A 23731-nucleotide genomic window follows, 5' to 3' on the forward strand; every position below is an offset into this window, starting at 1 on the left:
GTCCTCAGGCACTTCCTATACAGGGTTCTATCAAAAGCAACTATTATTAAACTTAACTGCTAAATTCCTAAGAGTGGACAACTAAGACTGTGGATATTATCCTACCATCTCTCTCGTGTCTATCCCTAGGACTGTTCAAGCTCCCTGACTGTTTCGGCATGGTTTCTAAGGCTGGGTGCCCATCCTAACATCAACTAATTTACAAAGTGTACTGGGTGCTTTTACACAGTAACAGCATGGGTAGTTTTTACATGGCACCAGCACCTATGACTCCATGTGATTATGGATGCTCAGCTGGAGAAAGTTGCATTTTGATTTAACACTAGCATCTAGCACTTTGGACATCTTTAGAAGTGAACACTTTGTTGCATTCAGGCAAGATTTTCAGTCTGAGGATATCTTTCTCTCTCCCTCCCACCAATCTTGGATACCTTGTAATGGGTCATGGGTACTCTCTTCCTTTCGGTTTAAAAAGACGAGAAAATATATAACATTGTCTTTTCTTCAGCACATAATTTATGTAATCAGCATTTTAATGCTCCCTGCACTAACTTAAGTGTTTCATTTTTCATAGTCTGAGTTTTGAAAATTAACAAAAGTACATGCCCAAATGGATTACTAGATGATTCTACATTCTCTTTGTTAATTTCTATTTGTTTATAAATATGCATGTTTTAAGTCAGCCGTAAACGTTTTTGACTGAATGTATCAGTTTATAGCTCTGTCATATTCACATTTTCTGTGCAACAGCATTACATCATCTGTCATTTCCCATTTGTTACATCAAGCATTCTTAACATTAATGCATATTGATTTGAACAATAAAATTAAGGTGGCGGGGTTAAGGTTATATATGTATGACAAATGGATGGGGTATGAAAAATGTTAATGGAAAAATGCCAAGTGCAATAACATGTAAGATGTGATGACAGCAATGAGCAAATGATACACTGTTTCATATGATCAAATGAAAGAGGAAAAAAAAAGGCTGCTGTGTGTCAGAAGATCAACAGACGACAGAAGAAAAGATTATATTATTTTGTTCAAGTTATATTCTTTTGTGGTGTGTAATAGTTGTAAATTTATTTTGACGTTAGTTTTACAGGGCAATTCAAAAATCCCTTTAATGTTGATATAAACCAACTAAAGAAACAACTTCCCAAAGGTACTGAGCAATAGGATTACATAAATTATGCGCTGAAGAAAAGACAATGTTATATATTTTCTTAGCTTTTTAAACAGAAAGGAAGAGTGTACTCATGACCCATTACAGGGTATCCAAGATTGATGGGAGGGAGAGAGAAAGATATCCTCAGACTGAAAATCTGGCCAGAATACAACAAAGTGTTCACTGCTAAAGACCAGTCTCTTAACTACACAACCACGTCTAAGCATTTAAAAATTTTTTGTTGTATATATAACATTCTGGTGAGATACTACAATTAATATTTATCTCATATGCTAGCAACAATAAAATTAGGCAATCACTTGATCCTTCAGTTTTTTATTTATCCAACAATGGGTGATCAGCCCCTTTGATTTGGGGGAGGATCAATCATTATGTTGGTTCTAGTACTTGCTTGTTACTAATTTTATTGACTTGAAAGGGTGGAAGAAAAAGTAGCTTTCAGCAGTATTTGAACTCAGAATGCAAAGACTTTAACTGAATATTGATTTCAAATTTTGGTACAAGGCCAGCAATTTGGTGGGTGGGGGTGAATTGATTACATCAACCCCAGAGTTCAACTGATACTTATTTCATCAACCCTGAAAGGATGAAAGACAAAGTCAGCCTCAATAGAATTTGAACTCAGAAGCATTTTATCTGTCTTTACATTCTAAGCATTTTACCGCACATGCTTGAACCATAACTAAATATTAACTTGAACCTTAACTAAATATTGTTGAGTATTATGTCCATTGTTCTAATGACTTTACCAATCTATCTTTGCGATATCCTCCAATATAATTATAAAACAACAGAAAAGGAATATAATGATAGTCAGTAGATTTGGTAAGCTAGTGACAGCCATCAATGGCATGAATATACTTAATTTTATGTGTTCTTGTGGAGAAACAGATGGAAAGAGATTTTGAGAGAAAGAAAGAGATGTAAAGTTGTATGTATGAATACATTGTCTTTGGAAATGATTTGATTTATGATATATGAAAAAGATAAAAACGCACATAGAAAATTATAGCAAAAATGTAATTTATTTCATTTCTAATATGAAGGATTTATTTAGAAATGTGAAGTCAATTTATTTTTGCATTATATGTATTTCTCTGGTATATATTAAAAACAAAATGAAGGAAAAAGTGAGAGAGAGTTAAAGCTGTGTTATTCAGTTGTAAAAGTATTTTTTTCCACCTCTTTTTGGCAAAAATATCTATATTTTTCCTAGTTTCATAAAACTGAGAATCTATCAGCTTTTTGTTACAACCTTCAACATTACAGATTCCATTGATAACTTTTAATGTTATAGTTAGAATTTTATATTTTTACTATATTCCATTATAGATAACAAGTAAGTCTTCATACAAAAGATCTTGTGAGGTTGTGATGTTCAAGCATTTTAAAGCTAGTTTAAGGGTGAGATTGGACAGAAAGAATTGACACGTTACAAGAAATCAGAAGAAAACTATCTAGTTTCAGTTTCACGTATATTCTACAGCACGGGCCAATTTAATAAAATGATTTCCACATAAAGCAATTTAAGGAGGTGAGCTGGCAGAAATGATAGCATTTTGTCTGTCTTTATATTCTGAGTTCAAATTTCATCAAGGTCAACTTTGCCTTTCATCCTTTTGTGATCAATGAAATAAGTATCATTTGCAAATTGGGGTCAATGTAATCGACAAGTCCCTGACTCCCAAAACTTCAAACCTTGTACCTATAGTAGAAAGGGTTATTGAAAAGTAAATTTAAGAATAACAATTGATTATTTACTGATAGGATTTACACAATACAAAGAGTAAAGTGAAATTCATTATCAAGGCTCAGTCAACTTGAACCTTGAACTTCACAACAAAATAATTTCAAATTTATTTCTTTTCATGTACTACTAAATAAATATTGCCTGAAATTAAGGTTTGCATATATGTGTAAATTATTTTAACCAAGTAAAATCATGAGATTATTCAAGTAAAATAAATAATTTATATTAATTTAACCTTGTAAAATAAACAATCTAGTTATTGTACTAAATATTTAACTTAGTCTTGCAAATATATAATGTGTGTGTATATATATATATATATATATATATATATATAATGTATGTATGTAATTACATCAAAGCAGCATGATTCATTTATCTTTAAAGTTTAGAATAATAACAATATAAATATTATTTCAAGTAAAATATTTCTGCTAAATTAAGATGTATTGTTAACTATAGTTCTTAAACAAACTGGTGATTACAAGCAAGCAGGAAATTGTTTGCTATTTATATATCCACTCTGTTTGATATGAATTTAATCATTTGTCCTATGCTTGTTAATCTTGAACACTCACATTGGAACTTCAAAAGGAAATCACAGAAGAACTATTTAAAGAGAGGCTTTTGAAAGGGTCAGACCACAAGTAATAAATTCTGCAGATAAATTAAAACTACACATCGGTCTCTTTGATGATCATCTAACAACAGTGAAAAGGAGAAAGTTGATGGGGCATTGCTATATTGTAAGATCAAACAGGTTAACCAAAAACATCCTTTACAGAATAACCCACTGAAAAAGCTGATGTATAACTTAGAAATAGTCTCCGACAGCCATGTGAGCCGGGCTCAGGTGTTTCCCTATAATTGTAGGAGATGGTTATGACCAGCATGTTAGCTCATATCTAAATTAAAACATGATAACAATTAAGATTCATTGTGCAACATGCATTTTAAAATTTCTATTAATTACATTAATTATTGGAGCCTTTAATTTTGTAGCTGAATGCATTTTCTAGTAATCGAGATGTAAAACTGTCAATTAGAATTCCAAAAGTACATAATTTTTGAAAAATATGTGGACTGAAATGTGTAGTTTGCAGAGCAGAACACACCATCTTTGACAAACATCGAAACAAGAGACAACAGTGTCAAATGTTGATCCATTTACAGCTGATATACAAAAACATTATCTGCTATAGTTTTACTAATTCCCATTACATCCAGCATATAAAAATAAAACTATTGGTCCCTTGAAATAGTCATTCAAAAAAGTGTCACCCCCTAGCAGTTGGGGGAATCTGTGGAATAGGTAGACCCAGGAAGACCTGGGATGAGGTAGTAAAGCATGACCTTTGAACATTAGGCCTCACTGAGGTAATGACTAGTGACTGAGACCTTTGGAAATATGCTGTGCTTGAGAAGACCTGGCAAGCCAAGTGAGACCATAACCCATGGCCTATGCCAGTGGTGTAACCAGCCCACTTATGCATACTTTTCCTTCATTGGACACTAAACTCTGCTTGCGAAGACCTGTTGAGGCAAATGAAATCGAAATCAAAATCAAATTCTATGACAGCAGTGCATGACTGGCATCCGTGCCAGTGGAGCGCTAACAGCACCATCCAAGTGTGATTGTTGCCAGGGCTGCTGACTGGCTTCCATGCCGGTGGCATGTAAAACGCACCATTCGAGCATGATCATTACCAGCGTCGCCTTACTGGCACTTGTGCTGGTGGCACTTGTGCTGGTGGCACATGAAAAACAACATTCAAGTGAGGTCGTTGCTAGTGCCACTGGACTGGCTCCTGTGCAGGTGGTACGTAAAAACACCATTTGAGCATGACTGTTGCCAGTATCACCTGACAGGCCCTCATGCCAGTGGCACGTAAAAGCACCCACTACACTCCCGAAGTGGTTGGCATTAGGAAGGGCATCCAGCTGCAGAAACTCTGCCAGGTCAGATTGGAGCCTGGTGCAGCCATTTGGCTCGCCAGTCTTCATTCAAACCGTCCAACCCATGCCAGCATGGAAAGTGGACGTTAAACGATGATGATGATGATGATATATGTATATGCATGAAAATGTGTATGTATATAAGTAGCATATGTGTGTCAGAGTGTGTACATATATGTACATGTGTGCGTGTATGCATGAAAATGTGTATGTATGTAAATAACGTGTGAGTGTATGCATGAAGTTGTGTATGTATATAAATAGCATGTGTGTGTGAGTGTGTATATTTACATATGTATGTGCATGTGAATGTGTATGTATATATACATGAATACCATATGTGAGTATGTGTGAGAATGTATGTGTACATGTGAGCAGGCATGGCTGCGTGGTTAAGGAGCTTGCTTGGCAGCTACATGGTTTTGGGTTCAGCCCCATTGCACACCACCTTGGGCAAATACCTTCTACAACAGCTCCTTGTAACTGAATTTGGTAGATGGAAATTGTGTAGAATCCTGTCATGTATATATATGTGTGTGAGTGTGTATGTGCTTTTCTGTTTATATTTGTCCCACCTCCACTTGACAACTGGTGCTGGTGTATTTACATCCCTGTAAGGGATTGGCACTCTCAACGTCGGCACGCTGAAAGGTAGATCTGGTGAAATTGTTGAGATGCTTGAACGGAGACGCGTAGATATGTGCTGCATCCAGGAAGTAAGATGGAGAGGAGGTTCTGCGAGGTTCCTCACAGGCAAAGAACACAGGTACAAGATTTTCTGGGCAGGGAACACTGACGGGGTCGGGGGCGTAGGAATACTTCTAGCGGAGAAATGGGTGGATAAGGTAATCGAGGTCGTTAGAGTAAGTGACAGAGTACTTAAGATCAGACTAGTGCTTCATCATAGATTAGCTACTGTCATCTCAGCCTATGCACCTCAACCGGGGCTACCAGATGGTCTGAAAGACCAATTCTATGACACCCTCTTGCAAACTACCTCGTCGACGAGTGACAGGGACCTTCTCTTTGTGGCTGGAGACTTCAACGGTCATGTCGGACGTCGTGCTGGAGGCTTCCATGGCATACATGGAGGCTATGGCTTCGGTTCCCGCAACAAGGAGGGAACCAGACTGCTGGAGTTCTGTGATGCAACCGATCTTATGGTCTGCAATACCAACTTCAGGAAACCTGCCAGTCACCTAGTCACCTACCGCTCCGGCAGACACTCTAGCCAAATCGACTACATCCTCGCCAGAAATAGGGAAAGAGGGCGGCTTATAAATGCCAAAACCTACCCTGGCGAAGAATGTACCCCACAACATAGATTAGTAGTTAGCGACTTTGGGATCAAGGCAAAATGGGTGCCCAGAATTAGACAGGCTTGGAGGAGAAGGGTGTGGAAGCTTAAAGACCCTGCAAACGGACAGAGACTTAGAGACAAGTTACTTGAAGCATTTAACGAAATAGAAGGGGATATAGCATCATACAACGTGGAAGACAATTGGAGATTTCTGCGGGACAACCTGTTGAAAGCCACCGACCAGATTTGTGGGTGGTGTAAGGTCCCCTCCCGACCCAGAGTAACGTGGTGGTGGAACAAGGAGGTAGACAGGGCTATTAGACAAAAGAAACAGGCTTGGAAGGACTGGAAGAACGGTGGTAGCAGGTAATTGTACCAATTACGAACCAGGTGATACACGAAGGAGTCATACCCAATGACTGGTGTAGCAGCATCATAGTCAACTGCTACAAAGGTAAAGGTGACGCTTTAGATACAAATAATTACAGAGGCATCAAGCTGTTAGATCAGGTTATGAAAGTTACAGAGAGGGTCATAGCCCAACTAATTAGGGAGCGAATCAATTTAGATGAGATGCAGTTTGGGTTCGTGCCAGGTAAAAGCACTACTGATGCCTTATTTCTAGTGAGACAGTTGCAGGAGAAATACCTAGCTAAGGATAAACCTCTGTACCTGGCTTTCGTTGACATGGAGAAAGCCTTTGACAGGGTCCCCCGATCCCTTATCTGGTGGTCAATGAGGAAACTTGGGATAGAAGAATGGTTAGTGAGAGCTGTGCGAGCCATGTACAAAGATGCTGCCAGTAAGGTGAGGGTTGGAAATGAGTACAGCAATGAATTCCGGGTAGAGGTAGGGGTCCACCAAGGTTCCGTCCTCAGCCCCCTCTTATTTATCATAGTCCTCCAGGCAATCACAGAGGAGTTCAAGACAGGTTGCCCCTGGGAGCTCCTCTATGCTGATGACCTTGCCCTAATTGCGGAGTCACTATCAGAACTAGAAGAGAAGTTTCAGGTGTGGAAGCAAGGTCTAGAATTGAAGGGCCTTAGAGTCAACCTAGCTAAAACCAAAATCCTAATAAGTAGGAAGGTAGATAAAACACAAACCCCTTCAGGTAGATGGCCCTGCTCAGTATGTAGAAAAGGAGTAGGTAGTAACTCTATAAGATGTACCCGGTGCAAGCTATGGACACATAAGAGGTGCAGCAACATCAAAGGCAGGTTAACTAGCAAGTTAGTTTTTGTTTGTGGCAGATGTTCAGGTGCAATAAAGACTGTAAACAAACAGGAAACAACTTCTATCACATTCCAGGGTGAAAAACTAGAGGTAGTCGATAGCTTCCGCTATCTGGGCAACCAAGTTAGTAGTGGGGGTGGGTGCGCTGAAAGTGTAGCTGCTAGAATAAGAATAGCCTGGGCAAAGTTTAGAGAGCTCTTACCCCTGCTGGCGACAAAGGGACTCTCACTCAGAGTAAAAGGCAGACTGTATGACGCATGCGTATGAACAACCATGCTACATGGCAGTGAAACATGGGCTGTAACTGCTGAGGACATACGTACGCTCGCAAGGAATGAAGCCAGTATGCTCCGTTGGATGTGTAATGTCAATGTGAATACCCGTCAGAGTGTAAGTATCTTGAGAGAAAAGCTGAACATTAGAAGCATCAGTTGTGGCGTGCAAGAGAGACGATTGCGCTGGTATGGACATGTGGTGAGAATGGAGGAGGATAGCTGCGTGAAAAAGTGCCACACCCTAACAGTTGAGGGAACCCGTGGAAGAGGTAGGCCCAGGAAGACCTGGGCTGAGGTGGTGAGGCAAGACCTTCGTACATTGGGCCTCACCGAGGCGATGACTACTGACCGAGACCTTTGGAAATGTGCTGTGCGTGAGAAGACCCGGCAAGCCAAGTAAGATCGTTGCCAGTGCCCCTGGACTGGTTCTTGTGCGGGTGGCACATGAGATGCACCATTTTGAGCGTGGCCGTTGCCAGTACCGCCTGACTGGCTCCTGTAGGATTTTCGAGCGAGATCGTTGCCAGTGCCCCTGGACTGGCTTGTGCGGGTGGCACATAAAAGACACCATTTCGAGCGTGGCCGTTTTCGTGCGGGTGACACGTAAAAGCACCCACTACACTCTCTGAGTGGTTGGCGTTAGGAAGGGCATCCAGCTGTAGAAACTCTGCCAAATCAGACTGGAGCCTGGTGTTGCCATCCGGTTTCAGACTAGATACTTATATATTAAAGAATTTTGATCCAGATATTTTTTAAAGCTTCAGGAGTCATCTTTTTTAGTTTGAATATAGAATGCTAATCAAATATGCAAATGTGATGTTAATAATGGCTGTTATACTTACAGGAGTCCATTTTCTGAAAGTCCATTGATATCGAGATGGAGGTGGTTTGTTCTTAATTGGTGATTTGTCTTTGGTTTTGTTATTATCATGTGATACATTACTTGTAACTGATTTATTTTTACTACCTTCTTTTGTGGGTCTGGATGTAGGAACTGAAGGTAGATCCTCTGTATGAATTTTATTTGTTTTGTTCTTATGGCCTTTTCTGGTATCATTGCCAACGAAATTATCAGTGTGTTTATCACTGACATCACTTCTGTGGCCTGGACGCTGTTCTTTCTTTTTGCCTTTATTTGCATTTGACAAAGTTGTTTTCAAAATTGATGGAGTTGTTGATAAAATATGTTTGGTCTTACTGCGTCTAGTGACTGGCCTTGTGGAAACAGCTAGTGAGGTAGCAATGCTGCTAGTAGTAGTAGATACTGTAGTTTTTGCAGATGTTTTAGGTATGGTTTTCCTTGGAACGCCAAGAGTTGTTTTTCTTGTCAGAGTAGGTACAATTAGATTTGGTCGCACTGTTGAGGTTGTTTTTATAGTGGTTGTTGTTGGTGGTAATGTTGAAGTAGATGAAGGGGATGATGTTGTTGTTGTCGTCGTCGTCGTTGTTGTCATCGTTGTTGTTGGTGTCGTTGTTGTTGGTGTTGTTGTTGTTGTGGTGGTTATTGCTGCTGTTGTTGGTACAGTTGTTGTCATTGGGGATGATGGCTGTGGCGATGAAGTGGATGAAGATTGTGAATCGGAGTTTAACTTATTTATCGTGGGGGGCAACATTTCTGTACATTCTTGTACATTACAATGTTTCTTGGAGCTTGGTTTTAGATCAAGATCACATAATTCCATACCAACACATGTAACATCTCGATAGTGAAAGCCTCCATCACATGATCTGGAACACTGAGAATAAAAGAATTTAATTTTAAAAAAAGCACAAAATGATAAAATTAAACAAGAACATTTTTTTTAGGATATGCTAAAAGTAATTTTAATTTGTGAAATTCTCTCAAAGTTAGAATCAACAGCTGTAAATACAGGCTTGTTTACATTATTTTATATCTTCCAAAAATAGAAACTGACAATGACAGAAAAAAAATAGATATTAAGAAGCAGCAAGAAATATTATTATTGTTACTCAAATTGAAACGAAAGAAAAATATTTCAAATATAACATTTCTTTTGGTTCTATACAAGGCTAATTTTTTTAGAATATGTTTCATGTGACTGAACTAACACCAGTTTTTTTTTAACGTTTATTTACTTTAATAAACCTCTAGATTTATTACAGGTGAAACTAATTCTAATAAGATTTGAATACAAGACTGAGAAGTTTAAAATTAAACACAGGTACTTTACTGTGTCAGCCTGTTCCACTATAGTAATAAGTTTTTTTTAGTACACCTACCAAAGACCAGTCACTGACAGACCAGTGTCCACATATCATGTTAGAGCAACGGACACTCGTGGCTAATTTTGTAGCATTGTTACATCCAATAATCGGATCTTCACAAACAACCTCTCGTTTTTTCCAGCCACATGGATTATCCGTGCAAGTCTGAAATTGTACAAAGAAAAGAATTGTAACATATTTGTCATACGTTTTTGTACTATAAAATTTCATGCATAATACACAGTTTTCAATAAAAATCAGCATTAAAACTAGGGCTGCAGAAGGTTCATGATATTAGGTTGCAAATTTTCCCACCAAACACAGCTACCACAACCACCACCACCATTTTTATTAAGAAAAATACCAAACTGTAATTAAGCCATAATATTTACGTTATTTTATCAAATATCAATATATCCTGCTTCATTGTTGTCTGCATAGTGCCAGAGTAAAGAAGTGCCAGGAGATTATTGTGGAAGAGGAACACTAGAAGTGATGAAGGCTGAACTCAGGGGGCTGAACCTCAAAAAGAAAATGACAAAGGAATGCAAAAAGTGTTGTGATGGTGTGTTGGAGATGATTTGTCCAACCCATGCAAGTACGGAAAAGCAGACGTGAAAATAATGATGCGGATGATAATGATGGCTATGAATGTGATGATGATTAGAATGAAAGTGCATTTTATCATTATTTCAGAGTGTAAATGAAAATATGTGGTCACTTAGGATTAAGACTATTGACTTGAAAAATTGTTCTGAGGAGCATGTGTGTGTGTGTGGAGAGAGAGAGAGAGAGAGAGAGAGAGAGACAGACAGACAGATATTGATATGCATGCATGTATCTGCTAACCAAATATTACTTATTATATAAAGTGATAACTGGAGTTATTATTAGAATAATCCAGAACACACACACACACATATATTAAAGATCGCAAAATCGGATAATGAAAGCAGGCAGTCTCATCGGCATCTGGTCCCATCTGCATCCCAATGCATGGCATGTTATAGATGATAGAATGGATCAAGCTCATAATAAAAACAAGTTTTATAAATATATTGGGAGGTTTGTTTGTTGCAGATTCATCCAATATGTTTTTATAATAGCATGTAAAACCTCTATGGAAATCATCGCACACATTGTTGTTAAATAGTTTCAGACAAGTTCTTTACCAAACAGTAGAACTGACGCAGAATTATTACATTGCAATATTCAAACAGATATTACAATCTATGAGAAAAATAGTTATTCTTGTTTGGTATCTATATTGCACATGTTTACTTTTAATCATATAGGATGAAAATAAGAGATTTAAAATGCATATGTGTGTGCGCCCAATATGCAGTCACGTGTGTTACAGCTCATCTGTATGTGTGTATGTACGCATACGTGTGTGTGTGTGTGTGTGTGTGTGTGTGTGTGTGTGCGTGTGTGTGAGTGTGTGTGCACGTATTCTTTAACTGTTTCAATCATTCTGACTGTGATAAATTTTTTGTTTTTTATTGTTCAAAAGGATTTTGCTAGCTTGCCATCAGGCTAAATACTCATGATGGTGTGTATACATATATATATATATAATATATCATCATCATCATCGTCGTCGTTTAACGTCCGCTTTCCATGCTAGCATGGGTTGGACGATTTGACTGAGGACTGGTGAAACCAGATGGCTACACTAGGCTCCAATCTGATTTGGCAGAGCTTCTACAGCTGGATGCCCTTCCTAACGCCAACCACTCAGAGAGTGTAGTGAGTGCTTTTACATGCCACTGGCACGAAGGCCAGTCAGGCGGTACTCAAAATAGTGTATTTTATGTGCCACCCACACAAGAGCCAGTCCAGGGGCACTGGCAACGATCTCGCTCGAAAGTCCTTACACATGCTGCGGGCACAAGTGGCAGAAAGGCGTCGCTGGGCACAGGTGCCATCACAAATTCGCTTTCGCTTGCCCCAATAAGTCTTCGCAAGCTGAGTTCCGTGTCCAATGAGGGAGACTACGTTGGCATGGGTGCCAGTCGTCAAATTTAACTCGATTTCGATTTCACTATATATATATATATATATATATATACACACACACATGTATAAAAAAACACAAACATATATATACACACACACATATATATATATATGTATATATATATATATATATATATATATATATGTATATATATATATATATATATATATATATGTATATATATATATATATATATATATATATATATATATATATATATATATATGTATGTATGTATGTATATATATATATATATATATATATATATATATATATTCACATACCTGTACATATATATGCATATACTCATTTATTATTTGTTTTACATGATCGAATGCCTGCGTCATCCCTGTTGTAAGTAGTTTTTTCAATTTTATATTTTCTGACGAGACTCTTTCTCTTTCTCTATCACTTTTTCCCCCCTCCCGTTCTTCCTCTGTTACTACTACGTATCTCTCTTTACCCTCTCGTTCTTCCTTATGTTACTACTATATCTCTCTCTTTCCCCTCTCGTTCTTCCTTCTGTTACTACTATATTCCTCTCTTTCTCTCGTTGCTCACCTATTCTTCTACTTCCTCCCCTTATTTCTCCCTCTACCACTCTATCTTCCTTACCCTTCCCTGGTCACATGCTTCTGTTCACTAATCCTTTTCTTCCTTGGCTATCGCCGAGCAAACACGCGAACTTACTTCTTCCTGACTTTCAAGTCGTGCCTCACAGCGTTCATATATACACATAATTTTTCACGTCTGGCCGCATAGCCTTTTCCTGTCTTGTTTTCTTTTCCGTTTGTTTTCCTGTCTTGTTTTTTGTCTGCCACTACATTCTTCCATGGCACAGGTTTAATTTGTGTATACAAATTTAATTTCCGGTCCATGGGAAGAGCCGTTTTAACGATGCGTCCTGCCCAACTCTCCGAAACGCTGGTGTTAAAATGTGGGTAGCTGATGAAAGAAAATGTTCTCTATGTGGCTTGTGTGTTTTCTGTACTCTGGTTATTATTATTTTCTTGTCTACGTTTTGTTTGCAATGTCCTGTACCCAGATATGCACCTATGTATACAGGTAGACGTGGGTATGCACATACTTGTACGTATATATGCATATACTCATTTATTATTTGTGTTATATATATTTGTTCATATGATGATATCTCTACAATGTGTTGATGATGAGAAAAACATGTAATCGCTACCAATATAGCAAGAGATTTCTCCGCAAAAAGTCTAAAGTAGACGCCTTAAGGATCGTTCTCCTTGGTTATATATCTAAAATTTTAAATTTAAAAGAGAGTTTTGACGTTGATATCCATTATTATTGAAATTTATTCCTATGTCAACATTTCTGTATAAGGCTATATTTAACTGTCAAATTCAAGTCAAACATATAAATTGCTTTACACATCTTCAGGGAAAAAAAGTTAAGAACAAAAGGTAAACACCAAAACATCGTCTCTAAGTCCAGTTCATATTCAAATTTCTCCTTAAATAACTCGTTAAATAAATTCCTCCTTAAATAAAGGTCCGTTAAAGGGAGACAACCCCTCATAATACTATTATGGATCATGTTTTGTATTTTTAATGGCTTAAATCAGAGGTAAAAGAACTGCAGCTATACCACCTTTGTAGAGCCTCAGAGACTAGTGTGAGAACAGAGGTGAGTTGTCTTTAGATATGAGACAATGCTTAAATGCTTGCAACAGAGTTAAATCTATTTAATGCAATTAAAAGAAATCTCTCTGTACACATGTGTGTATGTACATATTCATGTAAGTATACAAGTTGCTGAGAAATGCTTAAGGTTAAGATTGTTTGTGAAAGCTGGTATCTCTCACCTGAAAATTCTTTATTCACTAGCCTAAGAAACTTAATGAGATTCAACTAATTAGGGAAGGTGTAATAATATCTGCCATGATGGTAGCATTAATAACTTTACTATACTTATTATTTGAATAAGTAATGAAAATAAAAGAGTAGTTAGCAATCTACTTCTTTCCCTTTTGTACTTTTTTTTTTGATATGTTGTACAGTTATTTAGATGTTTTTATCTAAAATGCAGTATTTTCATATCTAAAGGATGATTCTTTGCTGCATGGTATATCATACATAAATAAAGTTATCTAATTCTGAGATAGAAAAATATGTAAAGGTTAAAAATAGGATATAGCAGCCCACCTTTGGATATATCTCTTTTCAGGCCTGATGGATATTTTTCCATATCACTGACTGTTAACACCGTTATGCTAACTTAAACCTTTAGCATCTAAACTAGCCATAACAGGCCCAAATATTCTACCTTGTTTTATGTTGAAACTGGCCAGATCCAGCATCTTACACTTATTCTACAGGGTGTCCACAAAGTCTGGGTACATGGGGATTAACACATGGTTTAAGAAATTATTATTTCTTATATTTAATTGTTTATGCTATGATTTTATTTACTCCATGTACCCAGTCTTTGTGGACACCCTGTACAATACCATTCAATAAATGCAGTCACATCTACATCTTGAAGCTTCAAGATAATGCATGATTAATAACGAAGCATTACATTTGACAGAGAAATTTAAATGCCAAAGGGTTAAATCTGACTGAACAATCTCTCAGTCTTCAAACTCTTTTCCTGGAGCAATGTGATGTGAAATGTCTTGCCCAATAACACAATGCACCAACTGGAACTGGAAGCAAAGCCCATGAACTAACAATTGAGAGCTTGGTTGCTTTAAAACTAGACCATGTTTCCATTTCAAAAGAGAGAGAGAGAGAGAAATTGCAGTAAGTCTCGTGTTTATTTGGCCACCTAGACTTTTTTGCTAATGTAAAATATAAAATTATAGATTATGTCATAGGTAAACAAACATAAGTTTGTTTTTGAAGCATTGAAATGTATTGTAGAACAAGTAGAAAGATATATTTTTCCAGCACATAAATACTGAACAGTATTTATAAAGGATAAAATCCTTTTAAGAGCAGAAAAATTTGTCTGCAATTTTTTCTGCTCTTAAAAGAATTTTATCCTTTATATATACTGTTAAGTATTTACATTTGGAAAAGTGTATCTTTCTTCTTGTTATAAAACTATAGATTTCTATATTCAAAAACTAATAAAAAGTTAAGAATTTTATGGAAAATCCCTAACACAGACATTCACCCTGTTTCTTTAACCAATACTAATTTATAAATTATTTAATAGAAGGAAAATTGAACTGATATTATTCATTGAATTAATTTATTCCTTATATAACCAAATTATTATCAAATAAGGATTACAGCATTTAAAAAAAAAAAACAATGCTATAAGAAGGCCCCACAGTGCACTCACCTATACATATCCATACAACTATTTCTAAATTCTTTCTTGAAGTCAACAATAAAATATACTTACATCATCCCATGGACTACTAATCCATCGAGTAACTTTAGGACAAAGGACATCTGTATGGTGACATTCTTTCTCATGATTTGGCTTTTTCTGCCCAACACATGCTGAATCATCCAGGGCCATTTGTTCTTTGTCACCAAAACTTCTCACACACATCACTGTTCGCCGTTGCACCCCTGAGCCACAGGTTACAGAGCAATGTTGCCATGGGCCTTCCCACCACCTTGAAGAAAATTTTGTAAAACATTTCTTAAAAAAAGTGTTTATAAAAAAAATAGCAAATTCAATAAGATGTCTCAAATATATGATATCAAACTAAGTTTGGTTATGAAATGCAAATGTTTTTAAACAAAATTATTTCTGTTTTATTCTAAATTTGACTTATTCAAGTCATCTACTCAATGTGTGCTAAATTACAGAGCATGAAATATTTGTATTTTATAATCAACAGCATCTGTACAGATATATCCTGTATTCATACACACACAAATATATATATATATATATATATATATATATATATATACACACACATAGTATACACATACATTCATATTACATATATACATAAATATATACACATAGTTTACATATACATACATATGAACACACACACACACATATATAGATTTACATATATATATGCATACATATATATATGTATACATATATATATACATATATATATACATATATATATATATATATAAACACACACATGTATAAAGAGAAAAAGGAAGAGTGGGGAACAAGATAGCAATTTCCTTCAATAAATGATCATTCTTACTGAATTCTTTGAAAAGAAGAGAAAAATAAGTTACAATACTGATATTTGTTTCAATGAAATCATTCCAGCCAAGAATCAAAGCTGGGTCACAGACACAATGTGCCATGAACTTAGTGCCAATCCATAATTCTCACCTCATTAATTGAACAGATGAAATTGATTGTGATTAAAATTATGGCTTCTTTACACTTACCCATTCCTTCAGTGATTTAATATAATAATCTGCATTCATTGTTTAATTGAATTCATTGATTAATCTTTTGCATTGTTTATATCAATTTTTAATAAATTGTTAGCAACAAATTTACTTTAGTAGTACAATGGCTGTGAAGTTAAAGCACTTGATGACTTTCATGTAGTAAAGAGCAAAATCATTATTCCTATACAACCAGTAGATCTATGGTCAAAGATGTTCCAGCCAGGCCTGCCCCATTTTTATCCAGCCATGGTATAAATAGGATAATGTAATTCAACATTATAACTGTTAGCTCTGAAGAACACAGTATTACACAATCAGGCTGTTATTTAACATCCAGTGTGAAACCAATTGTTAAGATAGGCTATAATGGGTACATAATACACTACACTTTGATATGTGTATGTGTGTGTGTGTGTGTATGTGTGTGTGTGTGTGTATGTATATATATACATATATGTGTGTGTGTGTGTGTGTGTGTGTGTGTGTATCTGTGTATGTATATGTGCATCTAGGCACAACCACAAAAGAAATTTTTGTCTAAGTATTGTCTTCTTTTCAATCTCTACTTCCTTTTCTTTCTCTTAACAGTTACAACAGCGAAGGCTCATTACGTCATTTTCTCTAAACTAGAATGTATAATTTCCATGTTCATATTTGAATTTTTTGCGTTTCAATAAATTTTTGTCTGTTTTTACTCATTCTCGAATTTCATGGACGTATAGTGGTATGTGAGCCGATTCAGGAAATCTCTCATGACACTTTTTATCAATGTACCCGAAGAAACTCAGAATGGGTCGAAACATGTGTCATACCCAATAAAATCTTTTACTCATTCCATCTTTTTTATTAATATTGTTATATATATAGTGGACTAACCATATATGTATATGAATGTGTATATATGTGTGTGTATATATATATATATATATATATATATATACACACAGTTGTGGCGTGCAAGAGAGACGATTGCGCTGGTATGGACATGTGGTGAGAATGGAGGAGGATAGCTGTGTGTAAAAGTGCCACACCCTAACAGTTGAGGGAACCCGTGGAAGAGGTAGGCCCAGGAAGACCTGGGCTGAGGTGGTGAGGCAAGACCTTCGTACATTGGGCCTCACTGAGGCGATGACTACTGACCGAGACCTTTGGAAATGTGCTGTGCGTGAGAAGACCCGGCAAGCCAAGTAAGATCGTTGCCAGTGCCCCTGGACTGGTTCTTGTGCGGGTGGCACATGAGATGCACCATTTTGAGCGTGGCCGTTGCCAGTACCGCCTGACTGGCTCCTGTAGGATTTTCGAACGAGATCGTTGCCAGTGCCCCTGGACTGGCTTGTGGGGGTGGCACATAAAAGACACCATTTCGAGCGTGGCCGTTTTCGTGCGGGTGACACGTAAAAGCACCCACTACACTCTCTGAGTGGTTGGCGTTAGGAAGGGCATCCAGCTGTAGAAACTCTGCCAAATCAGACTGGAGCCTGGTGTTGCCATCCGGTTTCACCAGTCCTCAGTCAAATCGTCCAACCCATGCTAGCATGGAAAGCAGACGTTAAACGATGATGATGATGATGATGATATGTGTGTGTGTGTGTGTGAATACACACACACACGCAACAGGCTTCCACACAGTTTCCATCAACTAAATTCACCCACAAGGCACTGGTTGGCCTATGGCTATAGCAGAACCAAACCTATGTGGTTGCATAGTGAGATTCTTAATGATGCAGCCAAGTCAATACCTATACATATATATATCCTAGTAATAATGCCTACACTTATTACCTACTTCAAAGAGACAGCAATATATTCTAATGTCACTTCATCCTGAAGTTAATACCACAAAGGCTGAGGCTGGATTTGGCAAGTATACTATTCAATATACACTGCAAAATATGAAACAATCTTGATAAAAAGGATAAAAATAGAACTGGTTTAAATTTTCAATACATCTAAAAGAAAAGATGTTTCTGATGGTTGGATGGATGGATGAAAGCAACACATACATATATAGCATCTCCTTATACATAAAAACATTGCAGACCATACAACCACATATAAACATATGCACAGCTCATACAGTTTTGTTGGAGACATTGTGATTGCTATTCTTTTGATAAATGCTAATTTTAACCATCAAGTGAGTTTGTTCCTTGATTTATTTCCAGTCTACCTGCTTGTTACATAGATGCTAACCACTAATGCTTGAGTCTGATTGTCAGTAACAACACCGGCATTGATTCCAAATTATTATCGCTGAACTCCCCCAAACGAGCTGCTACTGGAGTTCTTATTAGCATTCTCTTATATGAAATTACATAAAACCTATATCCACACTTCAAAACATTGGTGTTTATATACAAACGCATGCATACAACAAGCAAGTTACCAAACTGACACAAATACATACACATTCATATAGTCTTATATTACTAAATATATGCTGCATATTATTTGATTTTGTTATCACAGGTATTATTTCTGTAGAAAATTGTCAGTGTGTGATGTGATGTTTTCAAAAATTATTTCTGTACCAATTTTCCTGTAGTGTTTCTCATGCTTTTTTTTTTCTTTAATTTTATCATTTTCCTTTTACTTACTTTTCATGCATAATTCAAGATTATAGTCTCAGATCAAAAAGTATAAATTTTCTAAAACACCTTATTGTCATTATTCTGATTCATTTTACTGATCTACTTTCATTGCTAATCATCGTTTCTCATTGGAAAACAGTGTTACTTCAGGATTAGGTTATGCATCAGATTTCCCATATATCAAGCTTTCACCTGACATTTATACATGGATCCATGGCTTTCTAAACAAAATAATCTTTGAAACTCTGATTTCTTGACAGAGAAATTTTTAGAAGGAAATGGTAACATTGTCTAGCCCCTATAAAATTGTTCCATTTCCATTTTGTTGAAAACCTCCAAAAGCAGTATGGTATATATCACAATTATACTAGTAGTAATACTCTTTTACTCTTTTACTTGTTTCAGTCATTTGACAGCGGCCATGCTGGAGCACGCCTTTAGTCAAGAAAATCAACCCCAGGACTTATTCTATCGGTCTCTTTTTTCCGAACCGCTAAGTTACAGGGAAATGTTTATAATAATAAATTCAAATTACGACAAACGTAAATAAACAAACGAAGTTTGCTTTTAGAAGCATTGAGATGTCTTAGAAAGTTAAAGAAGTGATTTTAAATTCTCAATCGCAGAATAATGCTATTAATATAGCCTGAACAGGATAAACTACCCCTATTTTGCAGAGAAAAGTGTAGGTGGCTAGCTGTGGACTCGAACTCGCATCCCCGTGATTACGCGTCATGATGCTTTGACTGATTAAGCTAAACTACCCACTACAAATTCCTCTGCAAATTTAAGATGTATAGAAATCTCACTTTATGAGATGCTCTCATATGTTAAATTCAAATTACAAACTTCGTTTGTTTATTTACGTTTGTCGTAATTTGAATTTAACATATGCGAGCGTCTCATAAAGCAAGATTTCTATATGAGATTAGCGAGATTAGCATTATTCTGCGATTGAGAATTTAAAATCACTTTATAATGATAATAATAATGGTTTCAAATTTTTAGCTAAGTTACAGGGTAATGTTTATAATAATAATAATAATAATGGTTTCAATTTTTTAGCACAAGGCCAGTAATTTAGGTGTGGGGCAGATAAGTCAATTACATTAACTCCAGTGCTCAACTGGTACTTGTTTTATTAACCCCAAAAAGATGAAAGGAAAAATCGACTTCAGTAGAATTTGAACTCAGAATGTAGAGATGGACAAAATTCCACTAAGTATTTTGCCTGGTGGGCTAATGACTCTCCCAGCTCACTATTATAATAATAATAATAATAATAATAATAATAATAGGGTGTCATATATTTGGTTTTGCACATAGTATTGTTCAAGAGAATGTTTAAGAAAACAAGAAAATTATGAGTTTGTTTTAAAATTTGAGATTATGTAGGATTATGTAGGATATGGGCAGTTCCCATGAGCACTATCTTTTGAATTTTTCTCCAAAATGGCAGAAATTCAAAAGATAGTGCTCATGGGAACTGTCCATATCCTACATAAAACACTGTCTATGTAATCTCAAATTTTAAAACAAACTCATAATTTTCTTATGCTTTCTTAAACATTCTCAAGAACAATACTATGTGCAAAACCAAATATATGACACTCTAGGCATAACACCAACATGAACTTCTAACCTGTTGTCTCTAGAGGTCCCTGCGTGAGACTTGGAGTCAACTTGAGCAAATACAAAGCAAAAGTCAAACATAATAATAATAAGAGGTGCAGGAGTGGCTGTGTGATAAGAAACTTGCTTCCCAGCCACATGGTTCCAGGTTCAGTCCTACTGCATGACACCTTGGGCAAATGTCTTCTATTATAGCCTCAGGCCAACCAAAGCCTTGTGAGTGGATTTGGTAGATGGAAACTGAAAGAAGCCCATTGTATATATATATTTATATATATTTGTGTAATACAGTTCTGTATTTAAGAGATGAGGAATTATGTACATTAAGCGAGTATGCTCCGCTGGATGTGTAATGTAAATGTGCATACCCGTCAGAGTGTAAGTATCTTGAGAGAAAAGCTGAACATAAGAAGCGTCAGTAGTGGTGTACAAGAGAGACGATTGTGCTGGTTTGGACATGTGGTGAGGATAGCTGCGTGAAAAAGTGCCACTCCCTAACAGTTGAGGGAACCCATGGAAGAGGTAGGCCCAGGAAGACCTGGGCTGAGGTGGTGTGGCAAGACCTTCGAACATTGGGCCTCACCGAGGCGATGACTACTAACCGAGACCTTTGGAAATGTGCTGTGCATGAGAAGACCCGGCAAGCCAAGTGAGATCGTTGCCAGTGCCCCTGGACTGGCTCTTGTGCGGGTGGCACATAAGATGTACCATCCTGAGCGTGACCGTTGCCAGTACCGCCTGACTGGCCTTGTAGGGTTTTCGAGCGAGATCGTTGCCAGTGCCTCTGGACTGGCTCTTGTGCGGGTGGCACATAAAAGACACCATTTCAAGCGTGGCCGTTTTCGTGCGGGTGACACGTAAAAGCACCCACTACACTCTCTGAGTGATTGGCGTTAGGAAGGGCATCCAGCTGTAGAAACTCTGCCAAATTAGATTGGAGCCTGGTGTAGCCATCCGGTTTCACCAGTCCTCAGTCAAATCGTCCAACCCATGCTAGCATGGAAAGCGGACGTTAAACGATGATGATGATGATGATGATTTACATTTGACGGATATTTGTCCTCATCTTGTTTGTTGTTAGCACAACGTTTCAGCTGATATACTCTCCAGCCTTCATCAGGTGTCTTAATCACTATGCAATATGCCCATGATTCAATACATCATCGAGTCTCCCCTACAAATAAGAAACATTGTACTTAATGCAAATAGATTAACCCTTTCTGCCTGAAATTTTAGAGAAAGGGGATAGTTGATTACATCAATCCCAGGGCTTGACTGGTAATTATCTCGTCAACCCCCAAAAGGATGAAAGACAAAGTTGACCACAGCAGAATTTGAATTCAGAACACAAAGATGGACAAAATGCTGCTGAGAATTTTTCCCAGTGTTGAAAAAGAATTCAATCAATTTGTTCTAAAAAAAAAAGAAAAAAGAACTTGTTTGTATCTGAAATTACTAGATAAATATACAAAGAAGTATTTGAGCTTATACATGTCTTTGTCTAGAGACTTTTTCATCTCGAAATAGTAGCCAAATTTTCTGCAAATCACACATTTGATAAAATAGCATGAGATACTCCTAAAATATCATGTTGATTATGGCCAGAATGCTTTTGATCACAGATTTGTTTCAGCAGTGTTGACTTGGAGCTAAACAACATCAGGAAACTACTTTTGTAAACAGTTATTGAAGTTTCCTATTTTGCCTTCACTGGCTTAGACAAAGTATTAGCAGCAATAGACTATTGAATATATAGTCAAGGCTCCTAAACTATTTTTACAGTCAATTAACTTGTACCCATTAATCAAGGCAGATAAATCTGCTTATCTCAGGCAACCTAACTTACAACAGCTTTGATTCCTACTTTACAAAAGAATGATTAATAGCAGGAAGAACATTAAACGGTAAAAGAAAACTCTCAAACAGTATTGAAATATCCTAATTTGTAGATCAGATTTATGCTAGCATGAAAACAGAGATGTAAACCAGCATAAGAACCACATTCAATGATACGCAAATATTTGTGCACGCACGTTCATGCACATCTACATGCACACACATGCATGCATATATGTATGCATACATACACATTTGTACGCACACATACTAGAATGGATTCAGAGATAAAGCTCTTTGTTGATGAGATACTTTGTTGTGAACTAAGTCTTTCAGGTATACTTTATCCATCTTCTTAACCATAGTATTAACTCCAAATAAATAACTAGATGCCAGTTAGAAATATACCTTGCTGATAAAAGAAAACCCATGGTCAGTTGATGAAGAGACTGGAGGATGGGAAACTGATTGAAACCAAGAATAAAGATAAGAATGAGAAGAGAACAAGGAGAAAGCTAAGAAAATGACAATGGCATGAAAGATGAAGATGGGAACAAAGATGAGGAAGGAAAGTAGAAATTCTACAATTTATATGAATAGATGCAGACATGGGTGTGTGCTTTTGCAACCATATGGTTTCAGGTTCAGTGTCACTGTGCAGCACATTGGGCATGTGTCTTCTATTATAAACCAGGATGATCAATGCCCTGTGAGTGAATATGGTAGACAGAAAAGTATGTGGAAGCCCATCGTGTGTGTGTTTGTGTTTGTCACACCCACTTACCTGCTTGACAACAGGTGTGACTTACTGGTATTCAGCAAAAGAGACCAATAAAATAAGTAATAATAAATAAAATAAATGCGCCCTTTTTAAAGCCTAGCCAGGCTCCTGGGCCCGGTTTCCTGGGTTCAATGGCGTATGTATTCCCCAGCTGGACGGGATGCCAGTCCATCGCAGCGTTACTCATTTTTGCCAGCTGAGTGGACTGGAGCAACGTGAAATGAAGTATTTTGCTCAAGAACACAACGCGTCACCTGGTCCAGGAATCGAAACCACAATCTTACGATCATGATGCTGACACCCTAACCACTCAGCCATGTACCTCCACAATAAAATAAGTACCAGACTTAAATAAAAAAGTTCTGGGGTTGATTTGTTCAGCTAAACCCTTCAATTAATAGTAAAGAAACAGAGAAAACTTACATCGCAGGACAAAGATGTTCATTGCATTTGCGTTGCTTGTCATCTGGTTTCATTGAAGCATTGCAGTACATTTCATCCACAGCACCAGCTTCCATCTCGGTGCATATTACAACAGAACGTTGAGTACCTGTGATAAAGATTAGTACAACACA

At 36.9% G+C, this 23731-nt stretch overlaps 1 protein-coding gene across 2 annotated transcripts in view; it reads right to left on the reverse strand.

Moving 5' to 3' along the window:
• The window catches only part of LOC106871710 (A disintegrin and metalloproteinase with thrombospondin motifs 6), a 294912-nt gene that overhangs the window by 57725 nt on the left and 213456 nt on the right, over nucleotides 1-23731 (reverse strand). For both annotated transcript variants that reach the window (XM_052976060.2, XM_052976057.2), the window contains exons 18-21: nucleotides 23580-23706; nucleotides 15334-15553; nucleotides 9945-10094; nucleotides 8546-9439 (exon numbers count right to left, since the gene is read on the reverse strand). In XM_052976060.2, the coding sequence (XP_052832020.1) occupies nucleotides 8546-9439; nucleotides 9945-10094; nucleotides 15334-15553; nucleotides 23580-23706 (1391 nt within the window). The remainder of the gene's footprint in view (nucleotides 1-8545; nucleotides 9440-9944; nucleotides 10095-15333; nucleotides 15554-23579; nucleotides 23707-23731) is intronic.

This window comes from Octopus bimaculoides, chromosome 2, assembly GCF_046866305.1.
Source record: "Octopus bimaculoides isolate indiv1 chromosome 2, ASM4686630v1, whole genome shotgun sequence".
In the NCBI taxonomy this organism is placed as follows: Eukaryota; Metazoa; Mollusca; class Cephalopoda; order Octopoda; family Octopodidae; genus Octopus; species Octopus bimaculoides.